Source organism: Choristoneura fumiferana, chromosome 18 (genome assembly GCF_025370935.1).
Source record: "Choristoneura fumiferana chromosome 18, NRCan_CFum_1, whole genome shotgun sequence".
NCBI lineage: Eukaryota > Metazoa > Arthropoda > Insecta > Lepidoptera > Tortricidae > Choristoneura > Choristoneura fumiferana.
Window position 1 is genome coordinate 16,080,236 of NC_133489.1, and position 20,423 is coordinate 16,100,658.

The following is a 20,423-nucleotide window of genomic DNA, read 5'->3' on the forward strand; positions in this document are numbered from 1 at the left end:
CCTATAATACCGATAACTGTCATTTTATTAATAGATAAGGAAAATTATATACCAGATTCGTATCAAACTAGCTTTGGTAGAGGTCTTATTTGCTATCCAAAAGGATTCGCATTAATAATGAGTGTAATTTTGCCAATTTGTATCATATTGGCTGTTAATGTTATTCTTTTTCTAATTGTTCTGTATTCTATATACAGAGGTCCAGACGGAAAAATGAGATCTACTGATATTGATCTTATTGGTGCTCAGTTTAGGTTATCTATATTTTTATTTTTCTTATTGGGCCTGACTTGGATATTTGGAATACTGTCTTTTACAAACAATTTATTATGGTCATATTTGTTCTGTTTAACGTCTACTCTGCAGGGATTTGTCTTGTTTGTTTACTTTATACTTTGTGATCCAAGTACCAGAAATTTATGGATATCATTAATGACTCCAAGTTTTCGTATTTCAACACAAAGAGAAAGTATAACAAGTATTAGCAGTAGTTAGCTATTATATGTAAATTATTATAGTATCGATTTCTTTGTATCCACTATGTAGGTATATACTTGTGTTTTCTGTACTGCTTACTATGTTGGTGTGCAATAAAGGCTTTGGGCGGAGGTCACCAAATTCGGAATAAGTTAAATCCTGACTTTTCCAGTTTCTTATTTGACTAGCTTCTGGGTAGATCATGTTCTTATTAGGTTGGATTCGGGGCGAGTCAGTTTCGAAACATGTCAAACACTATATTTACCAATTTCTTATTTAGCATTTTTCTGAGGAGGTCTGATTTTTAGTAGGTTAGGAAGTTTTTTCGGAGTAGGTTAAATTAGAACAAGAACCGATTCAGACAAGAAAGGTTTCTTTACAAAACAAATTCTAACTAAATTTGTTTCCTTATTATGACTGAATCTAATTAGAGGGGATTCTTAATAAGTATACGTCATAGTTAGTTATTTTCTACGTTCGATGGTTTCTGTGGAGGTCAAGTACAATTGACTAGAATATCAGATGACACTTAACATCAATACTATTTACTAATGACTTAATCGTAAGTGTTCTGGCCACTTGTAAACATATCTATCATAAATCATAAAACAATATTTCTCTACCGTTGTCAATGTCAAGCTAGTTCTTTACTAATTTGCAATGGAAAAAGACCTAAAAGTGATAAATACGGCAAAATTGAAGCCATGTGTTATACTCGGAGACTTCAAATATTGCTTTCAAAAACAAAATAAAAATGAAACGCTGCACTTCAGATAATGTATGTTAATAAAAATAAATGATTCTGTCTATTTTTATCGTATTTTATTTAACCCTTTGAATGCCAAGAACAACTAAACGTGTCGAGTGTTGTCCTGCCTACCACAGCCGTAGTGGCGTTAGCTGTCAAAGTCACCTTCATGTCTTAAATAGGTAGTATTTATATAATAGTGTAGATGGGGTGGTCTACGATACGTAGTTCTATCATAATCATAGACTAACTGTTCATGCAATTTTGCAGCATTCCGTACCTACTGTACCTAATATACTGTTATTACATTTCTCGCTGAAAAAGACTACAAATAATTGTGGTTGACTGTAAATTCGCATGACGTACCACGATTTTGACTTACACTAGAAATGTCACTTATACGAGTTTTACGTAATCAAAAACTAACCAAATTAGATATAGACTATTAATGAATGAAACGTATAAAGAATTTGACCTAATCAGAAAAGGGCTTATTATTGAATTTGATGCGGTTATAATTTGGTTTTGTTAAAATTTAGCTTACTTAGAACCTAACTGTTTCAGCATTGATCCTTTAACGGATTAGGCATAATCAGAATTAAACTTATTACCGAAACGACCTCTTGGGAACTAAACGATTTCAGAAACTGACTCAAAAAGAAACTGGAAAAGTCAGGATTTAACTTATTCCGAATTTGGTGACCTCCGCCCAAAGCCAATAAAGAATTATTGTATTGTATCGTATTGTATATGAGTAAATAGATAGTTACGTTTAGATTTCTAGAACACTACTCAGGCCAAATGGAAACAATGAAAAGTTCAGGATGACAGTTCTCATGGCCAGAAACAACAAACAAATAGTGGATTATGCAAACAGTTATTCGTAAATATCAACACATTTGATTGCAAATGCTGAAAAGAATTGCTCAAAAATATTTCCAATTTGCTTGTTACCGATTTTCTATCAAGCAATACTCGTATTATTGTTCGCAATTCGTAACATGAAATAGTAACAAACAAGACACAAGTAATTTGTACATTATGATAACCTGGGTTTTTAATCTTAGGAGTTGGTGTATTATTTTATTTTTCGGTACGAATTTTTCATGTATGATAATTTCGCGTTCTTGTAGCATACAATATCTGTTAAATATTTTATATATGACATTTTTGTAATAAACGAGGTTTTAAAAATATGTGGTTTTAGTGAGAGGTTATGATTCGTGGAAGGCCATACCGGCCAACCAAGCTCTGTACGCGGCTCGAAGCAACTTGGTGGGCATTGAGCGAAGTCGTCGCCCCTTGGTACCAGATGACCAGCTCCCTAGAAGTAAGTGAAAAATTAAATTATGCTTGTTCAATCTCGTGTAACTTGTTAGCATTGTGGCCCCGCAATATATCGCTACTGGAACGATTTAACTAGATTAGTGTAAACAGAGTCAAACACTTGAAGGGTCCACGGAAAGAAAAGATCTAGTCACCTTTTTTTAAATTGAGATTTTAATCTAATTGTACACTTATTTATTACGTTCATTCATCACATCCAAAGCTAAAACTTTTTAAACTAAACTAATGTTACAAAATAAAAATGTCATCCAAATTTTCTGCCTCAGGCATTGACCCCAAGACACTGGCAGCGTGGCAGCATTACCTCTCTGAACTGTTATTCCTAATCTTTGCGAGAGGTAAGTGCCAGCCCTGGGGTCGCCTGAGGCCAAAACCAGACGAGTGGATAAGTCCTTGATCTTAAAATTTAGAGCTTGTAAAGTATTTACCATTGAATTACATTATGGATATCTGAAAACAATATACTTTTTTTCACTTTTAATAAAATGGTAACCATAGTCATTGTTCGTGATCACTAACATTCAAACCACCATAACTCAAAAAGTTGCTTAGGTGACTAGACATGTTCTTCCTCTTGAGTGCACCCTTCATTTAGGCACTTCGTAACGGCTACACAAATCTTTGATATCCGATGACTTTAGACGCTATGCGTTTACCATAATATTTATTACATATATTCAAAGAGGTATTTACACTTGACGCATTTTGCGTAGCCTTATCTAGGAAGGATCTTAGATGAAGTGAATATCTTTTGTCCACAGATACCCTACACAGTGTATACAAATTTGGTTGGTGTACCCGAGACTCCATAGTCCCACAGTTTCTGCGCAAAAAAAGGAATTACACGTTACCGGATTTTAAATCAGCTGACACTAAATTCATATACGTATGTTCATTAAGACTTTGACTAAGGAAATTGAGAGCACTTGCAGAACAATACTTAATTAATAATTTCACCAATGACCGATGTGAATATTTTGCCTATACTCGAATATACGCCTATACTCATTCATTCACTCACTCCAAGTTGTGACGCTTTCCCAAATGTGCATGAAACATGTTCGGTTGGTGCTGGCTATATTCCTTGAACGCTAACATTTTTTATTTTAATAGTTTTTGGAAACTGCACTTCAATTAGATAAACTATATTTTCAGCTCCTAGAGACAGCCAGACAAACTATCCGGTTCAAATTACAGTGCATCGTGGTCAAAGTGTACGTGGCAAAGAAGTTCCAGTTCCGAAGAAGTCGAATACCATTCTACTACTGCCAAGGGCATCTGGTGTATCTCATGATGAATACAATAGAGAGGGTTGCGATTCACGAATTCTATTTTCCAACGAAATTTATGCTGCCTGCAACGTTTTTGTTTGAATTTTATCACCCTACTGTGGTATAAATACATATTAGGTTGTATTACTTTTTGTTAACTTTAGAGATTTTGCCATATTGCCTCACTAGGCGTCCAATTGATGTGGTAACCAAACATGACGCTTTGATCAGTATAATTAAATGCCACTGCCACACTAGAGTACGATAACAAATAATATAAACCAAATGAGCGACGAAGAACAAAATTTTCGTACGAAACAGTAGTCACACATACATGTACCATCAGCCAAATATATGATCTACCACCCTAAAATTGATAATCGTTTGCATGTCATAAAACAATAATGCCAATAGACGTGTCTGTCAACTTGAAAGTTCGACTTTAGCGACATATTCATTTGATAGGAATTTCTTTAAAAATTGATAGACCACTTATTTGCCTGATGGTACCTACCTATTATTGTAAGTAGTATTCTTATTCACACATCAAATAAAACATCTAGTTCAGCTTTTTTTCTTTTATTTTATTATATTTGTTTTCGATTACGAAAACCACCTTGACCAATTTTAAACATCCGAGTAGCACCTAAGCAATCTAAAGGTCACAAGTCAGATTATCACAACACCATACCATACTATATATCGTCTGTACGATTTAGGTGAATAATGTTTTTATTCCCAATACAATGAGGGTGGTCCATAAAAGTATATATCCCAGTTCATGCCGCCCTCCATATCTTCGGGCAGGTACCACTCGAAGTAGTAATACTTGATCCGCTCGTGCGAGTGGCAGTACGTGATACGAGGCACGCACATTTGAAAGTTGTGGGATGTACTACGGAGCATGTCCTCGGGGTGGGATGTTGCTCTGAGTACAATGCAAGTAGGGATTCGGGGGACGTCTACCCAACCCTGAAAATAGAATTTGAATTTTAAAAGATTTTAATAACTGAAACAAGCCCCTCTTATTAACTCTCATCGATATCGACTCCGTCTATGGTAAAGGTGGTTAATAGTAGATTATTGTCGTGGCCTGGAAGTAGGCAATTGCTAGCTGAGTATGAATATTTAAACGGACGAGCTTGCGAGTCCGTTTAACTAATACGAAGCCAGCAATTGCTATTCCAGCCGAGACTAATATAAAGCTTTTCTCAAAAATGGGGAATAATTCTGAAATAGAATAAACTTTTTCTCAAAATATATTATAAAATTTAATTTTATTCCAATATTTTTCTTATGCTTTCCCGCCTTTTTTCATTAAAAATAAACTGCAGGTGTATTTTTCCACCGAAAACACCACAAGCTATTTCAGACCCAATAGAAAAAGTCCGGAGTTCCAACAAAATATCTGATACCGGCCATTAGACTTGGCTGTATACGACTTGTGCCAACATTTCCATGGCCTTTTTAACTTTAAAATAAAAATGACACTGATTGCAGGCGCGCTAATTCATTATTGTCGAGCTAGCGCGCCTGCAATCGTTTTAACTTTTTAATTTTTCGCTGACCATAAACTATGCACTTCACCTTCTGGTATGTAAAGAATAATGTAAACTTTTACGGACATTTTTGAGAAAAGATACCTTTAATTCCTTACACTTATACGAAAATGTATACTTATGTTAAAGTACGAAATGGATCTTTTATCTTTTCACACTTCAATCACTGAACCGATCTAGATGAAATCTGGTATGAAAATAATTTGAGACCCCGGGAAGGACATAGGATAGTTTTTAACCCGGAAAATTTCACTTTTCCTGCGGGATGGCGATATACAAATTCTTCGCAGACGGAGTCACGGGCAACAAGACCACATCTAGTTCCAATATACTGGCTGTTCCAGAAACCGATGATAATAGTAACGACTAACGACACTTAATAAAAATCTGAATTCCTCCCTCAGCTTAGTTTTTTTATGCCAAAGACAGAGTCAAATATAATAAATATTTCTGGAAGTCAATAAAAATCCTATAACTTATTATAGTATTACTTACCCGTACTATTATTTTCCCAAGGACTTCCATGTGGTCGAGATGTGTATGTGAATAAAAAACGTAACCCTCCTCCTTCCTACATTTTCCGAAATAGTATTCACTGTGTGTCACATCTGAAGGAGGAAGAATCATAGAAAGGAATTAATTTAAGCCAACATTAAGTGCTTGCACCAAAGAAAAACATTACTAATATGATAAAATATTTGTGGTGTGATGTCAAGATAACTTGATTCCCACCGGGTTGCTTATTTTATTTCCAAGTTTGGCAAAGCTATATAAAATGTCGTCTCCAGTGCAAGTTGTGAGGAGCTTCAATAAATTGTGAAACAAAATTATACTTAGTAGGTATTTACTAGAGAATAAATAGTACAAAGGGTAGAAATTAAACCGGGTCATTCATTTTCTCATCTTAAAACTGTCACATTATTATAATAACGAGCGCTACGGACCTAAGAACGAGTTCTAACGTTCTACGATTTAAATAATAAAGAATTATTTTCAAGTTGCTTCGCCGTATGTATGTACCTACCTGGAACTACATATGAATTTTGAATTTGCCAGTCATGTATACTTGTAAAATACTGCCAGGCAGCGCAAGACGTCACTGTAATCAGAATAATCATCGCGTCATGCGAGGAACATAACAAAGTTCCAAGTAATGGGACAGAAATTTTGTAGACTGCTTAGATATACTGAGCGGCAAAAAATCTGGCCCTCAAATATATATATGCAGTACCAATTTTGTATTTAGAGTGGGGCAAATTTTGTGCTGCTGAGTATATGATCATTGTTATCCAAAAAAATCGAATTTAGTTTAAAAAAAAAAAACATTTTTATTATTTTACTATAATATGTGCACAATGCCGTAATGAGAATATGTAAACCAATAAAATACAAATAATTACGTGTTAGTAACCATAGCTCAGTAGAACCAATATAAAAATCTTGATTCGCACAGCTTTTGCCATATTTTGAATACACCTCTTCACGCACAATGTTTGTTATTCAAAATAATACTTGGTCCTCCGTGAAATCGACTAGTATACTAAACATACTTGGATTAAATGCCGCATATATACACACACGCATTGAAATACACCCGTGACTAATGTAAATAACTAATGAGCATTATCTATCAGCCTGTCGTATTAGTACAACATTCAGACCATAATTATACAACGTGTCTGTACTATCTGGACGCTGAACAAAATCCCGAGTAGAGTTCCTTCGCAGAGATGTTCTGATATTGTAAATGATTTGAATAGATGAACAAAATTTTTTTTTTATAAAATTAATTTATGTTCCAAAGTATTCAATTGTAAATCAGTAATTTCTTCGTTAATACTGTGGCGTTTGGTAAGGGCCTTAGTACATAAGTTATAAAATCCCTAATCTGGAACTGGGTGAAGCCGTGGACAACAGCTAAGTAGATAGTAATGTTTCGGGCCTGTAACACTCATTGATAAATTTTTCATGACCGATAAATCTGATGCCATCTCAGTTTATTCGGACAAAACAAACGTTCACTCTTAATTTAGCTGGAATGTACGAGAATTGTTTATTCTTTTGTTTATGATACCAGCCATTCCATTTGCCACAGCATCCCGTCTATAGTCACAACAGATTCGCAGTGAAATTCGGCTCATTACATTCGGATGTACCTATTACTTATTCAGAAGATTACCGAGACGCATCTGTCACACAGATTAGCTTTTAAAATGGATTTTCATAAATTCACGATAATTATTACGCTGAGTGAGTAAAACTTTATTTGTGTGTTATTCAGTGAGCCCATATCCTATTAGCATTATACTCGTAAATGTTAAAGCTTGTGCCTTGTGGGTATGTTTGTTACTTCTTCTCACTAAAACGGCTTGACGGATTTGGATGAAATTTGGTATGTAAATGGCTGGACGTGTGATAGACTACTTTCTGTCCCGAAATTCTAAGGGGATCGGGATAAAATCGTGAAATTTCAACCGGTTCAGAGTCATGAAATTTGGTGCATGTGTTTTACATAACTACACTATGATTATGCGTGTGAAGCCGTAGGGAAGGTCTAAAAGACAAATAATTTTCAAAAATTTGTGTCACTAGTTAATGCTCGAAAGGCCGTGGGCGTGTTGCGAGACTTCTCGGTTTGCCACGATGACTTCAGTTTGAAACCTCCCGATGGAATACTCAGGGAAGGCACATTTACGTGGTTGGCATTCGTTCAATACGTGCACGGTAAGTTTTTGTATTGTAATTTTAATTGACTTATTAAATTATTACATATTAAATTGAATTAAATTACAAATCAAATCTTATTAAATTCCATCACACTTTTGTACAGTGTCTATGTTTTGTACTTTTGTTTGGTGTTTAATAGTTATCCTATCAAATACTATGTAATTCTTGTACCTACAGTTTTTTACGTTGCTGTTTTAATTTTGATGTGGCCAAAAAAATAATTACTTACCTCGTAATTTCTATCAATGAACTGAGCTATCTGTCAAGTTAACGGAATTTAAGAAAAACACGGTGTATAAATTAAATAAATATTAATTACAACTAACAAATAAATTGCTTGTGCAGTAACTACAGGCATACCCCATCAGAACAAGGCACCTCGGCTGGTCCTGATACATCAGCAATTCGTGGTGGGTGCAGCCACGGACCTTCTGCACTTGCCGAAGAACTATAAATTGTAAGCATAAATAAGTTATTTACTAGCATTGCCCTGCATTTATAACATATTCCGTTCGATCAGATTTCAAACTTTCAAGTTTAGTACCTAACCAAGATGAGAAAAAAATTACATCACGCGTGTTTATCTATCTGTTTTACATTATGAAAATAATTGCATTTCATTGTTAAAACATTACATAAATAAAATATCAAAAAGTTTGATTACTTTTGATTCTGAATCACAAAATTTGATCAGTTAATTGTTAAATATGAATCAAGATAAATAATCGTTTTAATAATTAACTCGAGCGGCAATCCGTTACCTACTTACCTTCACAGTTATTTACGAATACTTTTAGCGAATTAGGAGTCTCGATTTTTTAACTCGCGTCCTATTTCAATCCACTTTTCATTAGTTACAACTTCAAATTTTACGTTCAGCTTCAACTTGTAAATGCGATCCAAACTGCATCCAGAGGTAACATCATGTTCGGAGACTATGCGCGCGACGAAGAGGACTGCGGGCTGGCCGGCATGCAGCTGAAGATGGGGGAACGCTGCGCCCGCGCTTACCTCGAGATGCCCTTCTCCGACGTCACTCCGCACCCAGAATACTCTAGGTTACACTTTTGTTATTTGAAATTATAAGCCGACTGACTTTTCATAGCAATTTTTTACATCAGAACATCGTCATTTCTCATTTACGAAACGTTTTGAAAAATAAAACAATGCATTTCAGGTTCGGCGTAGGGAACAGTTTAGCACTCGTCAAATTAATGCGCTCCATAAAATCGGGTAAGATTTGTCAAAATGTGTCATACTTTACCTTAACTTTTCATACTTAAATAAAGTCTCAGTGTGTATTACAAATTTTCTTACAGCCTACACAATACCAATTTGTTTGCCGTCCTTAACTGAACGCCTTAGGAAACGCAAGAATAAGATTGTTTTTATGGTGGACTACATTAGCTGTAAGTGTTTTTTTATTACGTTTTAAACTTACAAGTCTACAAAACAATAAAACTACAAAATTAGTGTAGATGAACGCTGACTTACATACACGACCAATCAATTTTAGTGTTACCCACTGCAAAAAGAGATCTAATTTCGTTTTTCAAACATTTCCGACAGCTGTGCCGAAAGACTTTGATGCAGAGAGGTTGGGTAAGAAAACTATGAAGTTGTACACACACAAGGAATGTCGGAAGCATCGAAAGAAGACGGTAATTTGTATATATACAAATTATTATTAGATATATAGGTAGAGTCATTCACGATGACGCGTGCCGTGGTTCTTATTACAATGTCATTAATGTCTAATTTTGACAAAATCACGCGTCTTCGTGGATGGCACTAGGTATATCTTTGTACCTAAGGTTCGGAGCATTTCATTTAACGCTTTACTTTAAGTTTAGCATACGTAATGTTTTATATTACTAATGTTTTAGGTATGTTTTATATTATCAGGACCCCGAGATAACAGGCTCAGCCTAGTTTGGGGTCCGCCAGACATCTCTCTTATGTATACGTGTGTAATTTTCAAAGGAAATAAGTTATTATTATTATTATCACTAGAAAGGTTATACGGAACAGGGTAAATGTTTGTTTGTATGTAATAAACAAAGTTGAGTCAACGTGTTGCTTCTTGTTACGCTCGTCGGGTGAGAACTTGTCAACATACTTACTATGATCAACGTTGATCCAATTTTGTTTACGTACATACATACGAATTTAATACAAATTATATTATGAATATGATTGCCATGAAGGTGGAACTTTAGGTATGTCTAATTAAAATAAATAACTAGTCCAGGCATAAATCCCTTTGTGTCTTTTGGCAATAATGCCTATCGGTAACAAGCAGTTAAAATTTTCCTGAAAAATGCTATCATAATGAGCCAACGAAATGACTAGATTATGATAAGTCTCTCAAATAAAGAAACAGTTAGGTACCTTCTCCATCATACATCTTACATAATATCGAAATAAAATTAATAAAAATCCGTTGATATTTATCCCAAGTTCTTTCTCTGGCGGTTATTTTTTGGCCTTCTTTATCTCGTAGCGCACTTAACATTTTAACTGCCATAAAAGGAAATCGATCTAACAATCATGCAACAAGACAATAGAATACTTAGCAGTAACATTGACCTTATGAGCGTATCATGATGTATTACTTAAGTAACATGATTAGGTCTACCCTCTCGATATGTTACCATATTCGACTCTATCGCATTGAAATGAAGCAGTTTGGTGTCTAAATGTTTTTTGCTATTGTTTTTTCGAGGTTTGAGTGCACCTATGTAAATGTAACAAAGCCAGCATCTCACTCAATTCCCAAATTAATCCAAACACTTTCCTTGTTGCCTAAATATTTTTGTGGTACAGGGGGTAGGATATTTGTACTGCTAACTATCAACTGATCTGCGGCGGTTCACTTATACTAAATGTGTATACAGAGGCTAGGTAGCGAGGGCGTGACACACGTGCTATGCAGCTCTGGCTGCGGCGTGCGTCCTGGCGCGCCAATCGTCAGCCACAACCTCGACGGCCAATTCGAGCTGATCGGCGTAGCGGCAGGCAGCGCCCCTTGCTCTCGCAGCTCAATGCGCCGGCGGCTCAACAGGTAAAGGTTAAAACTGGCCATACGTGCAAGTTCCATAGGATAACTTACCTATGCTGGTTTGCTTGCACAGGTCAATTGAAAAAGAATTGAGTATTGAATCTACGCCGATCGTCAGCGTTCAAAAGATTGCGTAGTTTTTTTCCGTCTTTTACCACATACGCTCTAGTCTACCTGCGCCTATAAGCTTCTCCGGTAGACCATAATGTGTATGGCCAGCTTAAGCTACAGAACGAATACGTCAAGTGGAATTGAAATTATTATGATTTGTATAAATTTCCCTCCAGTCCACTTTTTCACCCTTGGTAATTAGAAAAGTGGATACTTATGTTAGGGCACCGACTGTACGTGTTAAAATGTTTTTCTTTCTGTTTGTTTAAATAGTAGATTGTACAACAAGAGCATAAAACGAGCCATTTTTTCCGAGGCGTTCATATAGCCACAGTGGGATACAGGTGGACAGACATTTCGAGGGGAAAATGGGTTTAATGCTCAAATTTACACTCTGCTTTTCTTAATTGTTCACTTACTATGTAACTTTTATTTTTAACGCATTACTATATAATTATAATTTTTTAGTTTTATTTATTTATTTTGATTGTTTTTTTAGATAAAAAAAATATAAAAATATAAGAATAATATGTAGATGTATAATATGGAGTGTGTGGGTCGTGGGTTCAAACCCCGGCTCGCACCTCTGAGTTTTTCGAAATTCATGTGCGGAATTACATTTGAAATTTACCACGAGCTTTGCGGTGAAGGAAAACATTGTGAGGAAACCTGCACAAACCTGCGAAGCAATTCAATGGTGCGTTTGAAGTTCCCAATCCGCACTAGGCCCGCGTGGGAACTATAGCCCAAGCCCTCTTGTTCTGAGAGGAGGCCTGTGCCCAGCAGTGGCACGTATATAGGCTGGGATGATGATATGTAGAAACTTTTTTGTTTGTGACTGTTGACACCTGATTACCTTGGTCTTAGACGAAGATTTTATTTTATGCACTAGAGCATAAAAAATAATTTTATGTCGCCTAGATCCAGCATAAATACCAACTTTACGAGCATGAGAAGTGAAAAACATTTTTCTTTTTTAACAGCGAGCCGCCAGTCTACATAGACATCTATCCCTACCTCACCTGGCTAGTCAATGTTATCACGGCACACACCATACCGCTGGCCTATCCGCAAAACTTTAAGTTGGTCGATGGTCAGTCAGGTAAGACAATCTGTATACTTACAAATGGCCTCTGTGAAATCGAACACAACCACCTAAATATGTGAATGCCACTCGCAGTTTACACATATTTAAAAAAAATATTGCTTAAAAATTATTGTTCAGTGTATCTTTTTATTTTAAACTCTCTCTGTCTAGGTACCATGAAATTCACTGACGGCTCTCAAATTGTCTATTTCAATCAGCTGCAAATATTTTCGAACACTTTTATTTCGAGGTCGTCGGGCCACCGGTACCCCTCGTGGTTGCTCTACTTTATGCTGTGTTCTTTAAAAATAGCAGGTGTTAGGACCTTGTGCAAGGTCCGCCCGAATTGCTACCACCATCTTGCTCGCCAATCCTGCCGTGAAATAGCAGTGCTTGCATTGTTGTGTTTCGGCGTGGCGAGTAAGACAGCCGGTGAAATTACTGGCACTTAAGGTATCCCATCTTAGGCCTCTAGGTTGGCATCGCATCTGCAATCCCCCTAGTGTTGCAGGTGTCTATGGGCGGTGGTTATCTCTTACCATCAGGTGACCCACTTGCTCGTTTGCCATCCAGTCGAATAAAAAAAAATGTCTCAGGTATTGGGATCCATCGCAGTGGATACCTAAGAACAAGGAAAGTGCAGAAGAGAGGCTGGCGCAGCCGCACCTACGTCACAGGCAACTACTGCTACAAGAGCCTTCGCAAGCAGGCGCGCAAGTCCTCTATGTTCTACTCGGAGAAGTTCGAGGTTAACGCCAATCCGGCGGCCAAGCTGCACATTAATATGAAGGTTTAAATTTAACGCAAGTTACATAAATTCAGATAAATTGACTTACTTACTACTCTGCGACCATTCAACACTTGGCACTTATTCTTGTAACTACATTCCAATCCTTATCATTTTGTTAAAACATGACTTGTAGCTTTTCGGTGTAGTTTTGTGTAGGCATGCAAACCGCAACATATACGAGTAGATATAGCCTACAGGACAGGCAGGCAAACAATAAACTAGCCTATGCATAACTGCCACAAATAATAACTTTATTTTTATTTACTGGAAAACTCTGTAGCTAGTTATTCGTTTTTTTTTTAATTACGCCTACTACATTACACTCGGCAACGGCATCTAAATGATGTAAACAGTGCTTGGAGAAATAAGACAATATGCTGTGAAAAAAATGAACGCAACATACACCACTGAATAACTTCGTATTTGTGTGTAATTAAATTCTTAAATAACTATAGGTACCTACATTATGTACGTTACGGAGACGTCAACCATAATGTCGTATACATACCTACACATTCAACGCGACGACTATACATACACACATAATCACCATCGCTATAGATAATATTATAAATGGAAAAGTTTATAAGTCTGTTTGTTTGTATACCTTTTCACGTCTAAGCCGCTGAACTGATTTAGATGAAATTCGGTATACAGATATTTGAGTCTTGTGGAAGGACATAGGATAGTTTTTATCCCAGAAAACTGCATAGTTCCCGCGGGATAGAGATAAACGAATTCTAAATGGATAAAGTTGCGGGCATCAGCTAGTGTATATACAACGTGTTTTTTTTATATCCGTTAACTTCGGCAGTAAAAAATATTTTTAAAGGGTAAAAATATTTTTTTTCCTGCATATAACAGCTTCACATTCATTGTTAATTGTTAAATTGTAAAATAAACAAACTTGACAAGTTACAGTGACATGACACATACGAGGGGCATCAAAAATCCACATATTTTACTTGCTTTTGCTTTAATTATCTTAACTCTCGGTTATCTTTTAAACAGAGTTAGGCCACTAGTTTTTTAGAGAAATTAACTTATTTTGACCTGTAGATTGTCCCTTTAAAGTTAACGGATATCAAAAATAACACAGTGTATATTTATGATCTCAACAGTATCTACATAATTTTGTATTAAAATAATTTTCTCATTTGTAGTGTTCTCAATAATGTTCTTATTTTAGTTTCTTCTTTACCCAGATATCAGCGGGTATTGAAACCACCATCGTGTGCGCGCGTCTTCTGCTGCCGAATCGCCTCACCGAGCCCAACATCTATGGTGTTGGAGGGTACAACATCACGGTCACGTTCACCACTCACTGGTTCCCCTATAACTTCGAGTTTTACCTCGGACTGGCCGGCAGAAACACATCCGCAAAAGATTTCACGGCATGGCTTTCAGAACGACAACCCGGATTCTGGTGATTAACACCCACAAGCATATTAATACTTGTGTTAGTGTAGGTGTGTATCGGCGACAAACATGAGATTGCTGACCATGGTTAATTTATGAACGCCTATATTGGGTAGCGGGGGTTAATTTTTAAATCACATCTATGAAAGTACCATTCGATAGTGGAAAAACTATGAAATGCGAGGAGAGTGAAAGGAAATTGCCGCCGAAATTTCCACAACTAGTAAAAATTCGAGCGGTAATTTAACAACATACAGATTGATACCACTTTCGAATATATTGCTTTCATAGATAACGTGTGACTTAGGAAATCGACCCCAGATGAAAAAAGCTATTTACGCCCCGAAAAAAGGTTATAAGACTAAAAGCGTGCGTGTTTGTTAAAGGGATATAATTAAATTTTTGTATCCGTAATACTAAAAATAATTACCAAATATTTGAGCTTAAGTCTTGTACAAACCTTGTAATCATTAAACGTCATTATATGTACAATGAGAATGAAGATATTACATTAATTTGTTAAACAATAGTTTTACCACAATACAACACTTAGCAAATATGAAACCGTTGTTTTCTTTATCCTCGTTTTGACCGTGACTAAACACGGTCTGTGATGACATTAATACCATTTTTTTGTCCCACTAAATTCAAGAAACTGCTTACTGTAATATAATATTATACAGTAATGACATTTAAACACCTACGCTTTTTTATTACAATGCAACATAAAGCTTTGATATGGTAAAACGCCTACATTCAGCATTGTGATAAGTCACTTAACTTGAGCCTAATCTATCATCACTCTTGCGCAAATCAGGCCATCTATGTGTGATGATTAAGAAGCCTACACAATAAATATTGAAAAATTTGGACTCGTACCTTACATTTCCCTATAAAAAAAATGTTGTCGACACAAAATAACAGCAAAGTAATTTGAAGACATTATACGTTTATTTACGTCCGAAATAAAAAAAACGATCGCGATTGCATGACATTAAGTGAAAATTATCTTTGTAAAAATAACTTTATTATCACATATTACTAATTATATTTAAGCTGATTCTACAGATATCGTATCCTCGTCATTTAGTCCTTGGTCCTGATTGGTGGCGCCTGGGAAAGACGATGGTGGGGATGGTGTTGGGTTTGGCGACTGAGGGAACGGAGGAAATTGTGGGAACTGGGGAATTTGTGGAAAGGAAGGACCTTGTTCTGATCCTTGGGGAAATTGTGGAATCTGAGGGAAAGACGGTCCCTGCCCAGGTTCTTGTGGAAATTGAGGGATTTGGGGGAACGATGGTCCCTGTCCAGATCCTTGTGGAAATTGAGGTATTTGAGGGAACGACGGTACTTGGTCAGACACTTGAGGGAACTGTGGTAATTGGGGGAAAGACGGAGTTTGTCCAGATCCCTGGGGAACTTCAGGGAGAGACGGTGCTTCTCCTGATCCTTGGGGGATTTGAGGAGAAGGAGGTGCCTGTTCAGATCCCTGGGGAAACTGTGGATTCTGAGGGAAAGAAGGTACTTGTCCAATTTGCTGAGGAATTTGAGGTATGGCCGGGAAATCTTGCAAAGTTTGGGGGAAATTAGGGAACGTGCTAGGTGTGCCTGGTGCCGTGGTGGGGCGTGAGTTTGCTGGCGCGGATGTCTGTTGTTTATCCTGATTTGGGAAATCAGCTGAGTCAACTACAGCAGTGTCTGAGTCTCCTGCTGGCTGTTGCGTTGGGGCACTGGGTGCTGGCTGCTGATTTGGAAACAGGGGAGCGGTAGATCCAGGTTGGGAAGGAAAACTAGGAGCCGCCGGCTGCAGCGCCGGGAAGTTTGGGGCTCCTACGAAAGTGGGAATAGACGAAACTGGCGCTATAGATGCGGCTCCGGGGTAAAAAGAGTTAAAGGGAATGGAAGAAAAGTATGCCGAGCCACCAGGAATGGTGTAGTAGGTCTGTTGCGGAGCAAAACTGCTGAACTGCGGCACTTGGTAGGTGAAATGAGGCTGGAGTCCTGCTGGATAAGATGCTGGTAACTGTAAATAATATAAGAAATGAATTTTAAGTACCGTTGAATGCTTTTATTTAGGGTTCCGTACCTCACATCAAATTAACTGATATCTTACAGGATTACTTTGTTGCTCTTTTATCTGTCTGCCTCGGTGACTGGTAAACATAGGGTTGGTGTTTAATACAGCATTTTTTTTTATTTTAGGATCAAGACGAAAGACAAATTTTAACTACTATTTTTATTTTGAGTGTCTTTACGAAAACATAAGAGAAATATCTACCCAAAATTATTATATAATAGTCTTACTTAAAAAATGATTTACACACATATTACAATGGTTATAAAAATGTTTACTACTAGTTGAGTATTTACCACCTAGTATATTAGAAAGATAATTTTATATAGAACCTGTATAGACTTAATTGCTTAAGGAAACATAATCAAATATTTCCTTATTAATAAGTTTTCTTCTCAACACACATAACATAAATCATCGTAAAAAGTTTGAAATGTGTGCCCACGGTTGATTAAATTCAAAATTTTATTTAAAATTTTTGGACCCCTGTCTAGGTACTTACAGTATTGATGTATTGAGTGGTGGAATACCCAAAACTCTTAGTTTGTGCTGGTATGATGGTCTTGTACAGAGACGTTAGGGGCAGCACGGCGCCTCCTGTTGCTGCTCCCACCAGCACACACAACACCGACACGACCAAGACCTAAACACACAAACTAACAGTTCAACAAACAGTCGAGACTGTATCTTTTGATAATCTCTATATTACCTACTCTCACGTTATAGCCTATAAATGGCTATAAACTTATTTATTATTCTTATTATCGCTATACCTTTGTTATTTAGGGTATCCGAAAAGACAAGGCGTAGGATATTAGCAGAGTTGTTTTGATCGACTACAAAATAATTAGTAAACCTATCGAGTCGTGAAAAAATTGTTAAAGAACACTTAAATAAGATTATTTAGTTCAATTAACCTATCTATAAAGTAGTAAATTAGTGCGTAACAAAAATTATTTGCACATAATTCCGTTGTAAGAATGTCTAGTCTACATTTAAATCGACGAGATCGTTGAATGTGTTGGCGATAGAGTTCAAAATTTGAAACGAAGCCACATTTTATTTATTGTTTTTATCATTTTTATGCCCAATCAATAACCATTTAAGTCGATTTAAAACTTTATACTTTTAATTGAACTTGAAGCATTTAATTTAAAGCAAATACTCAGATTCCGATTTGTGAAAACATCACTTTCAATACACCACCATTTCCGCTCTGCCGTTTTTGAAAAAAAAATAACCGTTCGCCACTGGAATACATAACACAGGCATCACATAACAATACGCTAGACAACACCGTATCACCATATAACTAAAATTTAATAAAAGACAATTTTTAACTAAAACAGTGAATCACTGATTGAGAACAAGTTCGAATCACATGCCACCAAGGCTTCCGTACCTTCATTTCGGAGCTAGAGAGGCGACACCTCTGTAATACGCAGGTAATTCTTTTGACGAGTCCTTATATACTGAGATACACCCCGCCCACGGCGTAGAAAGAAAGCAACTGGATAAGACCTTAAGTCCGTTTACAGGTACGGCGGACTGCACAAACAGAAATGGGGCAAAACTTGTTGATATATAAAACCTTGTCGGAATTTGCGTTGTTCTTTGTAGGCTCATTATTCTTTTTGCTACATATCGAGTATATTTTTAGACAACTGTCCAAAGAAAAAAAGTGTGTTGTTTTCAGGGTTTAATAATACTAAGGTAATGATAATATTATTTATTAACCAAATTATTTGTTGTTTTATTTCTTAGAAGGCGTTACGTTACAAATAACAAGGAATGGTAATAATAACATTTAAATTTAAGTCGCGAAAACGTTGTGTAAATAAATCTTTACAATCATGTGTTTTGTATAAATTTTAATTTTTAACTGAAATTATTGGTAGATACGCCTGGTAAATCAAGGAATTTAATTCAACAATAGGACCCACTTTATAGAATTAATTCCTGAAATAAACCTAGATATCTGTTTCCTACTTTTTGTTATTTATTCATCAAATAATTCTAAATAACTGGATTAAGAAATAGTTTTGTACCGTTATGCCAATCAAAGCAACTAACAGCGATCATCATATCATGTATATTTCCTCCATTTAATATTATTATGCCTATCCTTGCCATCTCCTCGAACACAAGCTTATTACCACACTTAATACCTAACGTCAGTTTATCGTTCAGTATCATTATCAATACTGACGAGTTTTCGTGGATATTACTACAATTTTACCTTCAGCAAACGACATAGAGTCACTTTTTCCCGAGCGAACTTTATGAACATAATTTCAAGGGTCAATTTTGTTGACGGATTGATTTGAGATACGAGATTTTTTCAAAGTAGTGGCGATAGTTCATTTTTTCTCATTTTATGTTTTTAACTAATCCACTAGATTTGTGACACTGCCAGTGTTATTTAGTCTACGAGTACTAGATGTCCCGCTGCGCAGATAAACCCTCTCATTTCTAATTCCACTTGTCTCTACCTTTTGCAAAATATTTGCAGTTAGGGTCAGTATGTGTGTTCCAAATCGCCCCGCCATTTGCTTTTTGGCCTGTTTTGGTCCTGATGCCATTGCATGGTACCCGATTGGTCCATATACAGTCGATAGATATGTCTCACCTAGTCCCACTTGAGTTTGGCGGTCCTTATCCCCATGTCGACTACTCGAGTTTTGGAGTGCAAGATGTACAGTCACAATCGTTAATTTGAGACCCCCTTAAGATCGAATATCTGTTATTTTGTATGACAATTAAAATGACTTTTTCACGAAATGGGTCCCAAATTCACGATCGTGACCGTACAAGGTGAATTTAAATGAAATAAAATGGCCAATATACCACGCACAGGACTTATCACGCACGAGTAATATCCACATTTCAGTCTACTCCAACGGCCACTGTAATGTAGCCAAAACATCGAGGTAAATATTACTCGTGTGTGTTAGCGTGATAAGTCCTGTGCGTGCTATATTGACTATTAGTGAAAATCACCAAAGTTTAAGACATTATGAAATAAAATAACTTAGGTATTTCGCTTCAAACATGGTAAAATGTGTGAGAAAGTTTTTGAATTGAATAGTAAATAAGGTTATCAGTCGCTACGTACGACCTTATTCATTTTGTGCGTGTTGTTTCATAAAATCGTTAGTCGTCGTTTAGTATTCAGTCAGACACAGTTCGAATTGCTCAATCTTAGCCATGATTTCATTATTTTTAATAAATAGTTGATTTAAATTATAACGCCATTATTAGAATATCTTATTCTGTCTTCATCTCATAAATGGTTGCCAAATCAGATAGTTATTGTACATGTGTAATATTTATTATTTTTTAGGTTATTAAATAAAATTTTAGTCTCCATTTCATTTCAAATTTATTATTAAAAATAAAGTTTATAAATAGAACTTATTGCATATGACAAAATTGCATTATACTGAAGCCAAACTGAAGCTTACAAAATATAAAACAGACAGACACATAATTATTTACAAAGGCCCATATGTTGTTCTTTTAAAGGCGTTTCTAGTCTTATATTTATCATTCACGTTGCCGTAGACAGCTACGGCGCTTTTGGTTAATTAAGTGAGAAAAACTAGCAATAGGTTAAGTTCACACGGTCCCGGAATGGTTTAAACAAACGTAGACGAAAACATTATATTTTTTTTTTTCGAAATTCCCTCAGCTTTTTTTGTTCGTTTCTCTTTCACTCTAAAACGGCTCGAGTATTTGAATAAAATTTGGTA

At 36.1% G+C, this 20,423-nt stretch overlaps 3 protein-coding genes across 3 annotated transcripts; 1 reads left to right on the forward strand and 2 right to left on the reverse strand.

Annotated features, from left to right (window-relative positions):
* Positions 1 to 4,492: 4,492 nt before the first annotated feature.
* Positions 4,493 to 7,007, reverse strand: LOC141438128 (uncharacterized). The gene is made up of 4 exons (XM_074101825.1): positions 6,814 to 7,007; positions 6,427 to 6,501; positions 5,898 to 6,010; positions 4,493 to 4,815 (listed from the first exon to the last, which is right to left on the reverse strand). The coding sequence occupies exons 1-4, from the start codon at positions 6,863 to 6,865 to the stop codon at positions 4,576 to 4,578; spliced, it is 480 nt and encodes a 159-aa protein (XP_073957926.1). The 5' UTR covers positions 6,866 to 7,007; the 3' UTR covers positions 4,493 to 4,575.
* A 608-nt stretch (positions 7,008 to 7,615) lies between these two features.
* LOC141437564 (uncharacterized) lies at positions 7,616 to 14,876 on the forward strand. The gene is made up of 11 exons (XM_074100994.1): positions 7,616 to 7,652; positions 7,995 to 8,126; positions 8,475 to 8,586; positions 9,044 to 9,187; positions 9,307 to 9,362; positions 9,449 to 9,538; positions 9,699 to 9,790; positions 11,027 to 11,193; positions 12,285 to 12,403; positions 12,985 to 13,178; positions 14,384 to 14,876. The coding sequence occupies exons 1-11, from the start codon at positions 7,616 to 7,618 to the stop codon at positions 14,606 to 14,608; spliced, it is 1,368 nt and encodes a 455-aa protein (XP_073957095.1). The 3' UTR covers positions 14,609 to 14,876.
* A 95-nt stretch (positions 14,877 to 14,971) lies between these two features.
* On the reverse strand, positions 14,972 to 18,155 carry LOC141438127 (uncharacterized). Its single transcript, XM_074101824.1, has 3 exons — positions 18,074 to 18,155; positions 17,174 to 17,314; positions 14,972 to 16,620 (listed from the first exon to the last, which is right to left on the reverse strand). The coding sequence occupies exons 1-3, from the start codon at positions 18,077 to 18,079 to the stop codon at positions 15,649 to 15,651; spliced, it is 1,119 nt and encodes a 372-aa protein (XP_073957925.1). The 5' UTR covers positions 18,080 to 18,155; the 3' UTR covers positions 14,972 to 15,648.
* Between the last annotated feature and the right edge of the window lie 2,268 nt (positions 18,156 to 20,423).